This window comes from Gekko japonicus, unplaced genomic scaffold (assembly GCF_001447785.1).
Source record: "Gekko japonicus isolate JY-2015 unplaced genomic scaffold, Gekko_japonicus_V1.1 scaffold142, whole genome shotgun sequence".
NCBI classification, from domain to species: Eukaryota; Metazoa; Chordata; class Lepidosauria; order Squamata; family Gekkonidae; genus Gekko; species Gekko japonicus.
The window spans coordinates 362,935-381,134 of NW_015174848.1; the positions used below are offsets into that span (position 1 = coordinate 362,935).

Here is an 18,200-nt window from a genome sequence, read left to right on the forward strand (position 1 = left end):
GGGGGTGGGAAAACGAAACCCCCCCCCCCCCCCCCGGCCAGCTGTCCCCAGAGTTCGTCACACTAACTCCACATTTCCCTCCCGCCAGGTGCCGTACGGAGCAAGGGCCCAGTGGTCCAGTACATCCACGACTTAACCGGAACCAGCACGCAATTTAAGCCCGTGGAGCCACCCCCGGTGCCGATCATGGTGTCGCAGCCGGTTTCGCCGCAGTTTGTCGACGTGGAGTAAGTCGCATCGATCATTCTGTCGCGGGGGTCACGTGAACACACGAAGCAGCCTCATAACTGAATCAAACTCTTGGTCCATCAAAGTCAGTTTCGTCCACTCTCTTGCAGCAGTTCTCCAGGGTCTCAGGGGGAGGTCTTTCCCATCCCCTCCTGCCTGGTCCTTTTAACTGGAGATGCCGGGGATTGAACCTGGGGCCTTCTGCATGCCAAGCAGAGGCTCTTCCACTGAGCCACAGGCCCTCTTTGCAGCTCTCCAGGGTCTCAGGCGGAGGTCTTTCCCATCCCCGCCTGCCTGGTCCTTTTAACTGGAGATGCCGGGGATTGAACCTGGGGCCTTCTGCATGCCAAGCAGAGGCTCTTCCACTGAGCCACAGGCCCTCTTTGCAGCTCTCCAGGGTCTCAGGCGGAGGTCTTTCCCATCCCCGCCTGCCTGGTCCTTTTAACTGGAGATGCCGGGGATTGAACCTGGGGCCTTCTGCATGCCAAGCAGAGGCTCTTCCACTGAGCCACAGGCCCTCTTTGCAGCTCTCCAGGGTCTCAGGCGGAGGTCTTTCCCATCCCCGCCTGCCTGGTCCTTTTAACTGGAGATGCCGGGGATTGAACCTGGGGCCTTCTGCATGCCAAGCAGAGGCTCTTCCACTGAGCCACAGGCCCTCTTTGCAGCTCTCCAGGGTCTCAGGCGGAGGTCTTTCCCATCCCCGCCTGCCTGGTCCTTTTAACTGGAGATGCCGGAGACTGAACCTGGGACCTTCTGCATGCTAAGCAGATGCTCTTCCACTGAGCCACGGCCCCTCTTCACAGTCGGAAATCCCCAGTCATGATGCTGTCTTTCAGTGCTCCCAGATCCCCAGTTCAGACATCCGCCCCCCCCTTGGGAGCTTCGTACCCAGCTCTCTTCTGCTTCACTCTCCCTTGCTCCCGTGCAGCAGTCCGGAAAGCCAGCTGGCTCAGTCAAAAAAGCAGCAAGTGGCCAAGAAGAGTACTTCCTTCCTGCGTCCGGGCTCCGTGGGGTCGGGACCGTCTTCTCCGTCTTCCCCCGTCCTGGGCGAACCGGCTCCTGTCGTGAGGAGCGGGGTGACCCAGCAATTTCGGTAAGCAGTGGCGGTTTTAAGGACGTTGGGTGGAAAGTAAGCGAGTTCTAGGGGACGGGGCGTTCCGCGCCAGTGTGGTGGGCTTCGGGGCAGAGTTTCTGACCGGGAAAAACCGTTTTCGCACCGGGGTCGTCCACCGTAGGAAGGGGCCGTAACGCCTTGTGCAGAGCCGGAGCGTTATCCACGTCTCTGGCTTGCTGCGTGGCTTCATTTACACTGAGTCCGGTTTTGGGAACATGCCCTAAGTCAGTGCTGGATAATAAGCCACGGTTTATACAAGGGGTCCCCAACCTTTTTGCGCCTGCTGGCCCCTTTGGAGTTCTGCACACAGCAATAAATAGCAAAGAATAACAACAACAAAAAACCAACCGTGAGCTGAATTTCCTGCAGGATATTCACATGCATTTGGTCCTGATAACTGTCACGGCAGGACCAGGGGGCGTGACACAAGCAAGCAAAAGTCCAGAAGCAGTCCGAGGTCAAGCCGAGCAACTCAGGCAGCGAGGTTCAAACAGGTTTAAATCACAGTCCAAAAGCAGGGTCAGACACACCAGAGTTTCAAGTCCATAAATCACAACGATACCAGAGGAGTCAGAGATGAACGCAGAGTCAAGTCATTAGCTAGCCGGGAGCGAGGTCAGGATCCTGTCAATATTCAGGGCTAAGAGATCTTCTGGCACGCATGCGTGCATTCTGTCTTCGCTCTCTCAGCTGCTGTCTCCGTACATTCCTGAGCCTGGTTACAGGTGGTGGTGAGTCTGATGACGAATTACTGGTATGCAGCAGAGACTGATCCCTTGCAGGTGTTCCCTGGGAGGCTCTATCCTCCTCACCACTTAGATAGCTTTCAGCTACAGGATCCAGTCTTTGCCTTTCTGCTGCAGTACTGTCCTCAGGAGCCTGTAAGTCCACAGGCTCCTGGCTGGCAGGTGCCTCCTCAGGGGCATCAGCAAGGGCAGGCATGACAATAACATTGAAGCCACCTTTAGGGGTGCTGGTTTGAGCAAAGGAGACCTTGCCCAGTATATAAATAACAGAAAAGCATTATCTTATAAAGAGATGGAATGAGACTCTCAGCAGTTGTTTTTTGTTCCCGAGGAAGGACCAGAGGTCTGAAACACTGGAAAAATTACCTAGGAAGAGTGTTGGACTTTTTTGGATAGTCATCTTGTGTATTAATTCTTGGGCTTCTGCCGTTTCCGATGACGGATCATAGGGATAGATTTGTTTCAGACAATGGATGCATTTCATTTTAAATGAAGTCTCCTTTTGAATATTCTGTGGGAAATTCAGCTCGCGGTTGTTTTCCGTTGTTATTCTTTGCAACTCTGGCGTTCTCACATAGTGTGACAGGGGCAGCCGCAAAATGGCCGCTGCGGGAGGCGGAGCCAGCCGCAAAATGGCCACCGCGGGAGGCGGAGCGAGCCACAAAATGGCCACCACAGCTTACCTTCAGTCACACAGTGTAGATCTTTGTGCTGTGCTGCCACAGCAATGTTTTTAAAACTCGGCACAGCCAATCAGTTCTGAAGTGGTCAGTCAGAAACTTTGCTGTTAAGGAGCCCCACCCAACTCAATCGACTTTTTGAAAATACTCAATGCCAGGAAACGGGTCGGCAGGCACCAATAGTGCCCACGGGCCCAACGGTTATGTGAACCTTAAGGGAGTTATGGGACAGTAGTGAATGGTGTGTGAGTGTATATGAATATTGTTGTAGATCACCGAAATGATTGCATCTTTAATTTCGTTGTACTATGTACAATGACAATACAATACAATACAATACACATTCGATTTATATACCGCTCCTCCCAAGGGCTCGGAGCGGTTTACAGACAATGTTAACAATCTAACTAGGGCCACAATACTTTTTGGGGGAGAGGTGAGTGCCTACCAGGTACCCAATAAAGTATGTTATAATAATAAAGTATATTATTATTATTATTATTATTATTATTATTATTATTATTATTATTATTATTATTATCACTAACGAGATGAGATAAAATTGTAAACTACGGTTTGGGCCCCCTAATGTGTGACAGGCAAACCGGTTTAATGCGACTTCCCTGCTTTCTTTATTAGTTTCAGTAAAATATTGATATCCCCAGAGGTCATTTCGGGGGGGATCCCGGGGGATCGCAGTTCCCCCGGGTGAGGTACGGGGGCGGGGCACATGACGAAGCCCCGCCCCCTGCTTCCGGCCCTCATTCAGCCAGGAGGAGGCAGGAGAAGAGGGAGGGTAAGTTGCTTCCTCCCTGCCTCTCCCCACCCCTGCCTGCCTGGGGCCAGGGAGGGCCTTCGCGGGGCTTCCTTGCACTCCCGCCGGCCTTGCAGGTCCACCGCCGGACCCCTCATGGGGCTCGTCAGTGGAGCTGCAAGGGCGGTGGCGGCCGGGACTGTTGGGGGCGGGGTGTGTGGCCTTATGACACACCTCCGGTGATGTCAGGGGGTGTGGCCTATGCTAATGAGTTATGCTAATGAGTTCCCCTAGCTCTTTTTCTACAAAACGACCCCTGGATATCCCACCTTTCTCCTCATCCGGGCATTTTGCTTTTCCAGTCAAACACGTAACTTTACTCTTGGCTCCATGATGCCGCCGCCTCCAGAGGCTGAGTGGCAGCCGTAAACCGAGTTTGCCGATTCAGGCATCGCGCTGATCCGTAGTCTGCATCTAGACTTGCTGGCTAGCCCTCTTCCGTCAGTGGGGATATTGTTCCAGATCTAGGCATAAAACAGGGGTCACTGGGGGAGTAGGGACGGGGAGGTGTTTGGGGCTCTGGCCTGGAGCTCCATGTTCGTAGAAATCCAAAGGAAACAATATGCGAGATGCAAGTTTGCTCACAAGGAGATTTTAGTAAGCAATGATCAAGATTAGGAAAATAGCAGGCTGAGCGCCCATCCACTGGGTCTCGAACACACACGTGCACAGCGAAACTTAGCCAGACCCCGAGACGCAGGGCTATTTTTGGGCAGGAACGCACAGGAACGGAGTTCCGTCTGGCTCCCAAGTTGGCCACGCCCAGTAGGAATGCATTAGCATAATAGGCCACACCCAACAGCAGACACTCATTAGGATTGGCTACATTAGGGGTGTGTGGCCTAACATGCAAAGGAGTTCCTGCTACAAAAAAAGGCCCTGGGTTTTGACAACAAACAAGGTAAACAGAATAAGCAAAAGGTGGGTGTGGCTGGATGAGCACACTTCTGGTAACATGGGGGTGTGGCCTAATATGCCAATGAGCTGTGCTGTCATGGGTGTGGCCTAATACGCTAATGTGTTCCTGCTGTTGGATGTGGCCTATTATGCTAATGAGTTCCTGCTGGGCTTTATCTACAAAAAGAGCCCTGTCGAGACGTATAGCTAAAACTAAGCATCTTATACCCTCGTTGCTGGCTATGTGTCAAAAAGTCATTAATCAAGCTATCCCAAGCGCTAGGATGAGCCAGGCCATCTCTCGTACCTGGCGTCTAGTGGCGAGAGAAAACAAATCAGGCTTCTCCGATAAGAGCTGCTAACAAGCACGAGAGCAGGAGAATATTCTCTTGGGAGCAACCTGACGGCTCTCCCCGCACAACACGTAAGGCCAAGCACATGCCCGTAACAAAGGTAGCGTTACCGAGGCTATACAGGAAGTCACTGTGAATTTCCTGCATTGTGCAGGGGGTTGGGTTGGATGACCCTTGGGGTCCCACCTCTACGTTTCTAGATCATAGCAAAGCTTCCTTAACTCCCGTTTGGTTGATGCCCTGAATTGAGGCAAGGTGTGGATTAAAGAGTGGATCACCCTGGAGAATAGGAGACTTCTACTACTGGAAGGGTGGCATGCTTATATATGGTACGACAAGGATAAAATACATTCAAATTTCAATAAACATTGGTTAAGAGGTGCCTTAAATAAAGTATGGAATAAGATAAAAGTATGGAATAAGATAAAGGGGAAATTTTATAAGAAGACACCAAAGTGGGTTTCACCCTGGAGGCATTTGTTCAACCCGCCCTAATGGAAACAAATAAGAAATTAACATATCAGACTTTATTAAATAGAGAAACAAAATAGTAATAGAGGAGAAGTTACAAAGGGAAAATATAATATCATGGTGGGAAAAGCCAATGCTCCAAGACAGATACAAAAAAGATGCGGTAAGAGGCTTTGAGAGTAGCAATAACGAATTAGATAAAATATGGCTATCCACAAGTGATAAATTGATACAGAAATTATACAGTTTTCTCCTGGATGACTTTGAAAAGGACGAGGAAGAGAAGAGAGTAATGAGTAGCTGGATGAAAGATATAGGGAAAGAGATAGAAGTAAATAGGTGGAATAAAACATGGGAATCGATTAAATTTATGAGGGCCACAGCCTATAAAGAAAATGTTTATAAGATGTTCCATAGATGGCATTGGTCCCCGGAGAATATAGCTAAGTGCTATCCGGGCTACTCTAGCCAATGTTGGAAATGTAAGGCCAATATTGGAACCTTTTTCCACATGTGGTGGTCATGTAGCAAAACTCAGGAATATTGGAGAATGGTGAGGAGGTTGATCCAAGACGTAATGGAGAAAAATATAGTTCTGGAACCAGAAATATATTTATTAAATATGTTACCTAAGGGTTATAGACAGCAAGATAAATATGTGATAAAAATATATAATGACAGCCGCCTGTTTATTATTGGCCAAGAACTGGAAATTAGATACATTAGAAATTAGACTTAGTGGTTCAAGTGTTAGAGCTAGCGCAAACGGATAGTCTAAGTCTGAAGTTGCAAAATAAGAGTGAACAAGTATATACTAAAAGATGGGTTAAGGTGCAGGGCTCTAGTCGGGGGGGAGCTCTCAGGTACGGAGCTCCGGAAGAGAACCTCTAGGGGGCGGGGCGGTCATGTGGTGAAGCCCCGCCCCCTTCTTTACCCCGCCCTCTGCTTCGATCCTCATTCCGTTTGGGAATGAGGATGAAGCAGGAGGGTAAGTAGCCGCGCCTTCTGACACACTTCCGGTGATGTCAGGGGGTGTGGCCTTCTGTCACTTCCGGTGATGTCAGGGGGCGTGGCATATGCAAATAAGTTATGCTAATGAGTTATGCTAATGAGCTCCGGCAGCTCTTTTTCTACAACAAGACCCCTGTTAAGGTGTATGAATGGATAGAAACATTGAACATGTGAGACTCTACCATACATGTTGTTATGATTTTGGAATGTTAATATTGTAAAATCAAATAAAAATATCATATTTAAAAAAAGAAAAGAATTGAGGGCAAGGTCTGATTGTTGTCCCTCCCTTCCCATGGGGCAGGTTCTCCGTCGCTCAGCCGGCCGGCAGCACCTCCGCCCAGCAGTTCCACAGCGTCCTGGACCGTATGCCCAACGAGATCTCCTACCGGGCCCCCGTGGAGAAGCTCTTCTACCTCCCCCACGTGTGCAGCTACACCTGCCTGTCGCGGGTGCGCCCCCTCTACGGCGAGCAGTACCGCAGCAAGAACCCCCTCCTCATCCCGCTCCTCTACGACTTCCGCCGCATGACGGCCCGCCGGCGCATCAACCGCAAGACGGGCTTCCACGTCATCTACAAGACGCCCTGCGGGCTGTGCCTGCGCAGCATGGGCGAGATCGAGCGGTACCTCTTCGAGACGGACTGCGACTTCCTCTTCCTGGAGATGTTCTGCCTGGACCCCTACGTCCTGGTGGACCGCAAGTTCCAGCCGTACAAGCCGTTCTACTACATCGTCGACATCACCAAGGGGAAGGAAGACGTCCCCCTGTCGTGCGTCAACGAGATCGACAGCACCCCGCCCCCCCAGGTGGCCTACAGCAAGGAGCGCATCCCGGGCAAGGGGGTCTACATCAACACCGGCTCGGAGTTCCTGGTGGGGTGTGACTGCGAAGACGGTTGTAGGAACAAGTGAGCATCGTGGGTTTGTCTCCCTTAGTTGAAGTCCTCCCTCCCCCTCTGGCCAAGGCCAGCTCCCCCTTTTTGAGAACCCCCGGACAAAGGTTAGGGGGTCCATGCATCTTGATTAAGAACAGAAGAGAAGCCATGTTGGATCAGGCCAATGGCCCATCCAGTCCAACACTCTGTGTCACACAGTGGCCAAAACCCAGGGGCCATCAGGAGGTCCAGCAGTGGGGCCAGAACTCCAGGAGCCCTCCCACTGTGCCCCTCTCCAAGCACCAAGAATACACAGCATCCCTTGCCCCAGACATAAGAACCTAAGAGAAGCCATGTTGGATCAGGCCAACGGCCCATCCAGTCCAACACTCTCTGTCACACAGTGGCCAAAAACACCAGGGGCCATCAGGAGGTCCAGCAGTGGGGCCAGGACACTAGAAGCCCTCCCACTCTTGCCCCCCCCCCACACCAAGAATACAGAGCATCCCTTGCCCCAGACATAAGAACCTAAGAGAAGCCATGTTGGATCAGGCCAACGGCCCATCCAGTCCAACACTCTGTGTCACACAGTGGCCAAAACCCAGGGGCCATCAGGAGATCCACCAGTGGGGCCAGAACTCCAGGAGCCCTCACACTGTGCCCCTCTCCAAGCACCAAGAATACACAGCATCCCTTGCCCCAGACATAAGAACATAAGAGAAGCCATGTTGGATCAGGCCAATGGCCCATCCAGTCCAACACTCTGTGTCACACAGTGGCCAAAAACACCAGGTGCCCTCAGGAAGTCCAGCAGTGGGGCCAGGACACTAGAAGCCCTCCCACTGTCCCCCCCCCCCAAGCACCAAGAATACAGAGCATCCCTCAAGAATACAGAGCATCACTTGCCCCAGACATAAGAACATAAGAGAAGCCATGTTGGATCAGGCCAACGGCCCATCCAGTCCAACACTCTGTGTCACACAGTGGCCAAAACCCAGGGGCTATCAGGAGATCCACCAGTGGGGCCAGAACTCCAGGAGCCCTCACACTGTGCCCCTCTCCAAGCACCAAGAATACACAGCATCCCTTGCCCCAGACATAAGAACATAAGAGAAGCCATGTTGGATCAGGCCAATGGCCCATCCAGTCCAACACTCTGTGTCACACAGTGGCCAAAAACACCAGGTGTCCTCAGGAAGTCCACCAGTGGGGCCAGGACACTAGAAGCCCTCCCACTCTTGCGCCCCCCCCCACACACACCAGGAATACAGAGCATCACTTGCCCCAGACATAAGAACATAAGAGAAGCCATGCTGGATCAGGCCAATGGCCCATCCAGTCCGTGTCACACAGTGGCCAAAACCCAGGGGCCATCAGGAGGTTCACCAGTGGGGCCAGAACTCCAGGAGCCCTCCCACTGTGCCCCCCTCCAAGCACCAAGAAGACAGAGCATCACTAACCCCAGACAGAGTGTTCCATCTATAGCTTGTCACTGATGGACCTCTGCTCCATATGTTTATCTAATTCCCTCTTGAAGCTGTCTGTGCTCATAAGAACACGAGAGAGGCCATGTTGTCTTTGGTAGTGGGGTTGACAAACTACAGTGGGGCCTGGAGATCTGGAATTGACAACTGATGTCTCGATGCTCCCTCTAAGCTGTGGAGTCTTGTGAGCAAAAATTCTACCTTTTGAGCTCCTGGCATTAAAGTTGTGAGTGAGCGATCTGGCTGCTGCATAACTAAGTTTGCTCTGGAGCCCTCTTTTCTGAGCTAAGAGGGAAATGTGTGAGCCGGAGGCTAAAAAACTGTGAGCTAGCTCACGCCAACTCAGCTAAGAGGGAACACTGGTCCCAACTGCTTTCTCCTGGAGAAACGTCTTGGGGGGGGGGGTGAACTTTGTGGTGTTATACCCTGCTAAGGTCCATCCCCAAACTACCCTTTTTAGGTTCCACCCCCAAATCATCAGGATTTCTCGACCTGGAATGAACCACTCTATTTGGTAGCCAGACAGAGTTTGTTACCCTGATCTTAGAAGCTATGCAGGGCCGGCCCCTGGTTCGTATTCAGACGGGAGACCCCCCAAGGAAGTCCAGGGTCACTCTGCAGAGGCAGGCAGCGGCGAGCCGCCTTTGAAAGTCTCTTGCCTTGACCCGGATGGCTCAGGCTAGAGAGAGCCAGTGTGGCGTATCGGTTAAGAGCAGCGCACTGTATTCTGGAGAACCGGGCTTGATTCCCCACTTCTCCACGTGAAGCCTGCTGGGCTACCTTGGGCCTGTCACAGTTTCTCTCAGAGCTCTCTCAGCCCCACCTAGAGATGTAAAATTTCCGGAAATTTTGAAGCTTGGGGAAAAAACCGTTCCCCCCCCCCCCCCCTGTTTTTTTTTTTGGGGGGGAATGGAATACCTCATCCCCTTCTGTACCCTGTTCTGAACTGTGTGTTTTGTTCCCTAAAAAGATCCAGATGTGCTTGCCACCAGCTGACGATCCAGGCAACTGCCTGCACCCCTGGGGGACAGATAAACCCACATTCGGGATACCAGCACAAGAGGCTGGAGGAGTGTCTTCCCACAGGGTAAGTCCGGGTTCGTTCAGACCCTTCGGCTGATCACCTTCAGGCTGAGGGAGGGAGGGCGGGAAGGGTTGCATCAGGGCTTAGTTCTCGTGGCCAGGCCAGTTTGGCTGGAGATCCTGGAGGCTTTCTGTCATCTTCTGGGCGTGGAACAGCAGTCATTGGCGGTATGGAGGGGGAAGTATTTGAGAATTGCCTGCATTTGGCGGGGGTTGGACTAGATGACCCTAGAGGTCCCTTCCAATTCTAGTTTGGTGTAGAGCCAGTTTGGTGTTTTCAGGACCCACAGCAGCAACGAAGTACACACTTGCAGGAAGGTTTTACTTTTATTGAAGCTATAGATGCACGAACAGGAACACTGTTAGGAATGACAGGTAGACTTTGCGCATGTAGGTTATAGTACATTCATATCAGCCCTATCCAATTAATGTGGTTCCCGCGCGTGCCACGAGGCTTGAGAACCAACTGCTACCCAAAGCAAAACAGGTACGAGCTTCCCACGGCTCATCCTGGCTAAAGCCAAAGCAATCACCCTAGCGACTCCTCCAGCGGCCTTGAAAGATACTCGTTGCAGCAGAGCGGCAATTAAGTGCGGGAGAAGGAATGCGCATGAAAGGGAAACAGAAGAAACACTTGGCAGCTTGCTGACAGGTGTAGTGGTTAAGTGTGCGGACTCTAATCTGGGAGCACCGGGTTTGATTCCCCGCTCCTCCACTTGTAGCTGCTGGATGACCTTGGACAAGCCAAAGTTCTGACCAGAGCTGTCCTTGAAAAAAAGAGCAGTTTGTGTCAGAGCTCTCTCAGCCCCACCCACCTCACAGGGTGTCTGTTGTGGGGAGGGGAAGGGAATGGAGCTTGTAAGCCGCTCTGAGACTCCCAAGTCGAAGGGCGGGGTATACATCCTCATCCTCCTCCCTGACATCCAACCTGATGCTTTTTAAATTTATTTTAAAAGAAAACCCCAAACACCAAGGCGGCCAAGATTCAAACATCCCAGGCATTGCAAAGTATCGAAAACACAAATGGACCATGAAACGTTTGGAACACTTAACTAAAATGTAATGCATGAAAACATAAACGAACAAGCAGAGAAAAGGGCTAATAGGAGTCAGGAAGCAAATATCAGACTGAAGAAGAAAGAGGGAGACTGATCAATCTCCCCGGGGAGGGAGTTGCAAAGTTTGGGTGCCACGACTGCAAAGGCCCTTTCTTGGGTTGCTGCCTGTTCGGCCTCAGATGGCAGAAGGACCCAAATCAGGCCTCCTGATAAGTGGAGTGGATATGTAGGTGCATATGGGAGTAGGCAGCCCTTCCGGTATGCTTATAAGAATGTCAGAAGAGCCCTGCTGGATCAGGCCACTGGTCCCTCTAGTCCAGCATCCTGTCTCAGACAGGGGCCAACCAGTTCCTCTGGATGCTAAACAACAGCACACGGAGGCCGAGGCCTTCTCATGAAGATGCCTCCTGGCTCTGGGATTCAGAGGATCGGTGCCTCTGAACATGGAGGTGCCCTTTAGTCACCGTGGCTAGTAGCCACTGATAGACCTCTCCTTCACAAATCCGCCTTTTCTCCTTTTAAAGGCATCTCTGCCTGTGGCCATCACTCCATCCTCTGGCAGCGAATTCCACATTTTTAATCACGGTGTAAAGTAGTATTTCCTTGTCTTTGTCCCGAACCTACTGCCCATCAGCTTCATTGGCCACCCTCAAGTTCTAGTCTTTTGGGAGAGGGAGAGAAATGTCTCTTTGTCCACTCTCTACACCTCATGCATAATTTTGTAAACCTCTCTCACGTCCACGTCCCCACCCCCACCCAGTCGTCTCTTTTCTAAACTGAAAACTCCCAGACTCTCTGGCCTTTCCTCTGAGGGAAGGTGTCCCATCCAACGCTCCCTTTAAGTCGTGGAGTCTCGTGAGCAAAAATTCTACTTTGTGAGCTACCGCCATTAAAGTGGTGAGCGAGCCGTTTGGCTGCTGCCTAAATCAGTTTGCCTCTGGAGCCCTCCTTCCTGAGCTCAGACACAAATGTGTGAGCCGGAGGCTAAAAAACTGAGCTAGCTCTCCCCAGACATCTGAGAATTTTGCTCATGCCCTTCCGAGTCAATAGAGACCCTCCCCCATATATTATTTCATTGCTCTCACTATGCAGAAGAAAGAGCCCTTTTAATTACGCCTTTATTACGCCTTTATTAAGTAGCTGCAGTGGCTCAAGTGGTTAAGACGCTGAACTGCAGGCTGTTGAAGGTCGGTAGTTCAGCAGTTCAAGACCCGGGTTGCCGTATGACGGAGTGAGCTCCCGTCTCTAGTTCCAGCTCCTGCCAACCTAGCAGTTCGAAAGCAAGAAATTGCAAGTAGATAAATAGGGACCACTTTGGTGGGAAGGTAACAGCGTTCCGTGCGCCTCGCTGTTTAGTCATGCCGGCCACATGACCACGGAAACGTCTTCGGACAGCGCTGGCTCTTCGGCTTTGAAACGGAGATGAGCACCGCAACCCTAGAGTCGGACTCAACTGGCTTTCGAGCAAGGGAGACCTTTTTACCTTTACCTTATTAAGGTCATTTAGATTTCAAGGACAATTAGTAATCCAGTCCGAGGAACTTTTGCTGAAACACTTACTGGAGGACAAACCCACGGCTATTTCAAGGAATGTTGCTAAATTTCTTTTTATTGCAATTACAAAGCGTAAGCATCTCCTTAATACTCCTTGAGATGTTTGTTTTGGTTGTTTGTTTTTTCCCCCCTCTTTGTAATGTCTTACGATAATCTGGAGACTGTTTTTGATTCTGTATGCTGTCTGATGGGTCTTTGACCGTAATAAACTGATTGATTGATTGACTGAGCTAGCTCACACTGACTCAGCTTGGAGGGGACACTGGTCCAACCCCCCCCCTAACGGTCTTGGTCACCCTCTTCTGCTTGTGACCGTCTCTCTTCCTCCCCTCTCGCCAGAGTGTACGAGTGCAACAAGCGGTGCAAGTGCAACAAAAACATGTGCACCAACCGTCTGGTCCAACACGGCCTGCAGGTGCGGCTGCAGCTCTTCAAGACGCAGAACAAAGGCTGGGGCATCCGCTGTCTGGACGACATCGCCAAGGGCTCGTTCGTCTGCATCTATGCAGGTACGGCGGCGGCCTGTGAGCCTGCGGCCAAACTTAAAGCCATCTTACACCACTCACGTCAGCCAGCCAGAGAGTTCAGGGCTAGCTCTTATTGGTGCCCTCCTCCCCATTTCAACGACACAGTCTCCTAAGCCTATGCCGAGCGAGGGCAAACTATACGAGGCCACCCAGTGGGTTCTCTTTATTTTTATTTTGTTGGCTTTACTTATAGCCTGCCTTTCTCCTTGAGACTCAAGGGGGATGGCGCAGTGTAAGCCAATACAATCAGTGTGGCTCAGTGGCAGAGCCTCTGCTTGGCATGCAGAAAGTCCCAGGTTCAATCCCCGGCATCTCCAGTTAAAGGACCAGGCAGGAGGTGATGGGAAAGACCTCCGCCTGAGACCCTGGAGAGCAACTGCCAGTCTGAGTAGGGAATGCTGACCTTGACAGACGGCGGGTCTGATTCAGCATAAGGCAGCTTCATGTTTTGGTGAGGGCCCATGGCTCATTGGGGGGGGGGGAGAGGAGAGGAGGAGGAGGAGATTGGACATACCCCGCCCTCCAGTACCCAAAGGAGTCTCAGAGCTCTGACAGTAAGTGCCCTTTTCAAGGACAGCTCTGACAGAACCATGACTCGCCCAGGGTCATCCAGCAGCCGCGAGTGGAGGAGTGGGGAATCAAACCCGGTTCTCCCAGATCAGAGTCCGCGCACTGAACCACTACACCAAACTGGCTCTTAGCCACTACCGCCAAGCCGGTGGTGATCGGCACTGCCCAGGCCATATAAGAAAGGGCCACGAGAGTCGAGCACTGGCTCCTCCCCTCCGGCCCTCCCTCTCGTATGGTGGGGGCGCTCCCTGGTATTGACCCCGAACACTTAAACCTTTTCTGCCCCCAGTCGCCACCCGCACACCCAGCTCTGAGCCCGGTGTCCCATCTTGTGACTCCCCGCAGGGAAAATCCTGACGGACGATTTTGCGGACAAAGAGGGCCTGGAGATGGGGGACGAGTATTTCGCCAACCTGGACCACATCGAGAGCGTGGAGAACTCGAAGGAGGGCTACGAGAGCGAGGCCAAGTGCTCCTCGGACAGCAGCGGGGTCAACCTGAAGGACGACGAGGACGAGAACTCGGGCTCTGAGGAGCCGGAGGAATCCAACGAGGACAGTTCGGACGACAACTTCTGCAAGGACGAAGACTTCAGCACCAGCTCGGTGTGGCGCAGCTATGCCACCCGCCGCCAGACGCGGGGCCAGAAGGAGAACGGCCTGTCGGAGACGGCCTCCAAGGACTCCGGCCTGGCCCGGCAGGTGAGCCACGAGGAGGCCGCCCCGTGTAAGCCCCCCCTCTCGGAAGAGACCTCCAAGAACAAGGTGGCCTCCTGGCTGAGCTCCACCATGTCCGACAGCTTCCAAGACAACGACAGCAGGTCTTCGTTCAGGATGCACGAGGCGGGCGACGCCAAGCCGGTCAAATTAGAAAGGGCCGACACCGAGAAGGCCCCGGCCGTTGGACTGGCAGCCAAGGAGGAGACCGGCCCGGATGCAGACGTGAAGGTGAAGAAGAAAGAGGCAAGTGGCGTACAGAGTTGCTTAAATGGGGGGGGGGGGGGGGGGGGGGGGGGGAGAGCCGTGGCGGTCTGCGGGGGAAGAGCTGGATTCGAGTCCAGTAGCCCCTGGAGACCGACTCGATTTTGGGGGGTGAGAATTTTTGAGCGTCCGTCAGAGATCCTCGTCGGTCTTCAGCGATGCTCCCCTCTGAGCTGCGGAGCCCTGTGAGCAAAAATTCTACTATGTGAGCAGCTGGCATTAAAGTTACGAGCGAGCCATTCGGGCTACTGCATAACTCAGTTTGCTCCGGAGCCCTCCTTCCCGAGCCGAGACAAAAATGTGTGAGCCGGAGGCTAGAAAACGGTGAGCTGGCTCACAATAACTCAGCGTAGAGGGAACACTGCTCTGAGCTGTGGTGTCTTTGTCAGAGTCCCACAACAATCAGGCTGTCAAGCAGGGCGTTGTCCATGAGGGGCGAGCCGCCTGTGGTTGTCCTGCCTGCGCTCCCAGCTGTCGCCAGCAGGGGCGCTGACCCACCAACGGGAAGGGTCAGAGCCGGTGGAGCAAGGCTCTGAGGAGGGAACTTGCTTCAGACAACGGGGCAAGTCAGAGGGTCTCCTCACCCCCTTGGCCCGTTCTGGAGTCTGGCTTTCGGCCCCTCGAGGCACACAGCTTCCCCACCACTTCTCTCTCTTGCCAGCCGGTGGGAATTAGCTATAGCCAGCCCAGGTCCTCCTCCCTAGCTGGTTCCTCTCCTCCTTTTATTACCCCCTCGGCTCCTTGCCCCACCTCCGTCTCGACCCCGCCCCCCCGTAAAGGTCTTGACGCTGTCACTCCCGGCTCCGCCCTTTCCTTCGCTTCCGGGATCAGTGCTCCTGCCGTCGCCGTCTCTCCTCTCCCATACGGGGCTGCCTGCGCCCGCTCCTCCTGGGATGGCCCCGCGGCTCCTTGGCGGCATTTGTTACCCTCGCCACGCCTCCCCCCTCTTTGTCCTGGGTGAGTGTGGCCTGCTTGGCGAGGGAGGGACGTTCGGGTGAACCACCGTCTGTTCCTGTTCCCTGCGGGTCCAGGAGGTCCCGGTCGTGACCGGGACTCAGGCTCAACAACGTTCCTTTCAAAGGATCAAGGGGTGACATGATTGAGGTTTACAAGATTATGCATGGGAAAGAGCAGGTAGAGAAAGAGGTACTTTTCTCCCTTTCACACAATACAAGAACTCGTGGGCACTCCATGAAATTGCTGAGCGGTCGGGTTAGAACGGATAAAAGGAAGTCCTTCTTCACCCAAAGAGTGATTAACACTTGGAATTCACTGCCACAGGAAGTGGTGGCGGCTACAAGCATGGACGGCTTCAAGAGGGAATTGGATAAACATATGGAGCAGAGGTCCATCAGTGGCTATTAGCCACAAGGTATAGATAGGGGCTCTGGGGCAAGTGATGCTCTGTCATCTCGGTGCTTGGGGGGGGTCCAACAGTGGGAGGGCTTCTAATGTCCTGACTCCACTGGTGGACCTCCTGAGGGCCCCTGGTATTTTTGGCCCCTGTGTGACAGAGCGTTGGACTAGATGGGCCACTGGCCTGATCCAACCTTGGCTTCTCTTATGTTCTTAACAGCGGGAGGGCTTCTAGTGTCCTGGCCCCACTGCTGGACCTCCTGATATCACCTGGTATTTCTGGCCACTGTGTGATACAGAGTGTTGGACTGGATGGGCCTTTGGCCTGATCCAACATTGGCATCTCTTATGTTCTTATGTTCTTAAGTTTATTGAGTCGAGTAGAAGCAGGTCATCTGTGCATACAGTCTGTCTAAAGGCTAACCCAGCGGGCAGGAGAAGGGAAGATATACTGCGTTTGAAGGGGGGGGGGCTCCTAATGGCGTTAAACCAATCAGAGTTGCAGGCCTTGCACGCCGAAAGTAACGAGTAGAGGTTCCAGGGAGGCAAGAGCACGAAGCATCAAGGTCAGGCAAGAAGATAAGGCTCAGCGAGAAAGTGAAAGCTGACATACCAGGACATTAAGATGTTCACTCCAGAGACTCCCTTCCCCCTCCACCTGCAATGGCAGCAAAGCTGACAGTCTTGTGAGCAAAAATCCTACTTTGTGAGCGACTGGCATTAAAGTTGTGAGCGAGCGATTCGACTCCTGCATAAATTAGTTTGGAGGGCCAGTTTGGTGTAGTGGTTAAGTGCGCGGACTCTAAACTGGGAGAACCAGGTTTGATTCCCCACTCCTCCACTTGCACCTGGCTGGATGACCTTGGGCAAGCCATAGTTCTGACAAGAGCTGTCCTTGAAAAAGAGCCGTTTCTGTCAAGAGCTCTCTCAGCCTCGCCTACCTCACAGGGTGTCTGTTGTGGGGAGGGGAAGGGAAAGGAGGTTGTCAGCCGTTCTGAGTCACCTTTGGGTAGTGAAGGGCGGGGTATAAATCCAATCTCTTCTTCTTTTTCTTCTTGCTCTGGAGCCCTCCTTCCTAAGCGAAGGCAAAAAAATGGGTGAGCCGGAGGCTAAAAAACTGCGAGCTAGCTCACGCTGACTTAGAGGGAACACTGCTCTGGAGCCCTCCTTCCTGAACGAAGACAAAAATGGGTGAGCCGGAGCCTGAAAAACTGTGAGCTAGCTCACGCTAACTCAGTTTAGAGGGAACAGTGGTCTTCCGTCTAAGAGCGAGATTCGAGTCCACTAGAACCTTAGAAACGAACAAGATTTTCAGGGTACGAACTTTAAAGAGAACAAGCTCTCAGTATCTGATCTGACGAAGGGGGCGTTGACTCTTGAACGCTCGCATGCCGAAAATTTCGTTGGTCTATAAGACTCTCCCGGACTCGTATCTGACCCTCAAAATCTGTTTCTCTTGAACTGCGTGACTTGTGACCAGTGATCAGCAAGTTCCCCCCAGTTTGGCTCGTGTTGAGCTCGTTCCTTAAATTTCCTGGAGAAACTTAAGGGAAAAAATAAAACATGCAAAGTTGGGGCCCCCCCCCCCGGTCTTTTTCGACAGGAGCTTGGAAATACAATACCAGGTGCCGCCCCCCTTCCCAAGCAAACAAAACTCTTGAGAAAGGGAAACTAGGTAACTAGCCGCAGGGTGGGGCCCGCTATGGCAACGACGCATTCTCATTAGCGAGCCGGGCGGAAAATTTGGAGCGGTTTTCGGCCCGCCTCGTAACAGGTTTGGGCTTTTTAAAGGCCCACTCCTAAGTTCATCTCTGGTGACTTGCCAAGCTGAACACAGCCGCATATTATGGGTTACCAAGTCTTTTGAGGGCAGTCTTATTTTCACCGCTCCCCGGCAGGGAACAGAAACAGGAAGTCGATTGAACGCTTCACGGGGCAACTGCTCAGGTCCCCTGCCGTGAAGAAACCAAACCACTCACAACTTCAACTCTTTCCTTTTACATAAGATTTTTTATTTTTTGTACAACACAGACATGACACAAACATATAACAAACACAAACATAAAATTGGGGGTACATTATGTGAATATATACTTTAAAGCCAACTATCTATTACTCATAGTAAACCAAGATTTAGTGCAACCAATATTATCAAAAGTTAAGTTCTCGAAGTCTGTTTCTTCTCTTCTCCTTCTTTATATACCTTGTCCTGTCTTAGTATGGATATAGTTCTCATACCATTTATAGAATCTCCGCCATGTGTTTTCAAATGACTCTTCAGTATGATCAGAGTTAAGGTTAGTTTGTCCATCTCTGCCGCTTCTAATATTTTGTTAATGAATTCTTCTTTACTTGGTATTTCTTGGCTCTTCCAGTATTTGGCATACAATACTCTAG

General features: G+C 52.1%; 1 protein-coding gene across 3 annotated transcripts in view; it reads left to right on the forward strand.

Moving 5' to 3' along the window:
* Positions 1–18,200, forward strand: part of SETDB1 (SET domain, bifurcated 1) — a 68,263-nt gene that overhangs the window by 26,836 nt on the left and 23,227 nt on the right. For all 3 annotated transcript variants that reach the window (XM_015424518.1, XM_015424517.1, XM_015424519.1), the window contains exons 12-17: positions 89–227; positions 1,157–1,321; positions 6,619–7,224; positions 9,646–9,762; positions 12,710–12,879; positions 13,813–14,429. In XM_015424518.1, coding sequence (XP_015280004.1) covers positions 89–227; positions 1,157–1,321; positions 6,619–7,224; positions 9,646–9,762; positions 12,710–12,879; positions 13,813–14,429 — 1,814 coding nt within the window. The remainder of the gene's footprint in view (positions 1–88; positions 228–1,156; positions 1,322–6,618; positions 7,225–9,645; positions 9,763–12,709; positions 12,880–13,812; positions 14,430–18,200) is intronic.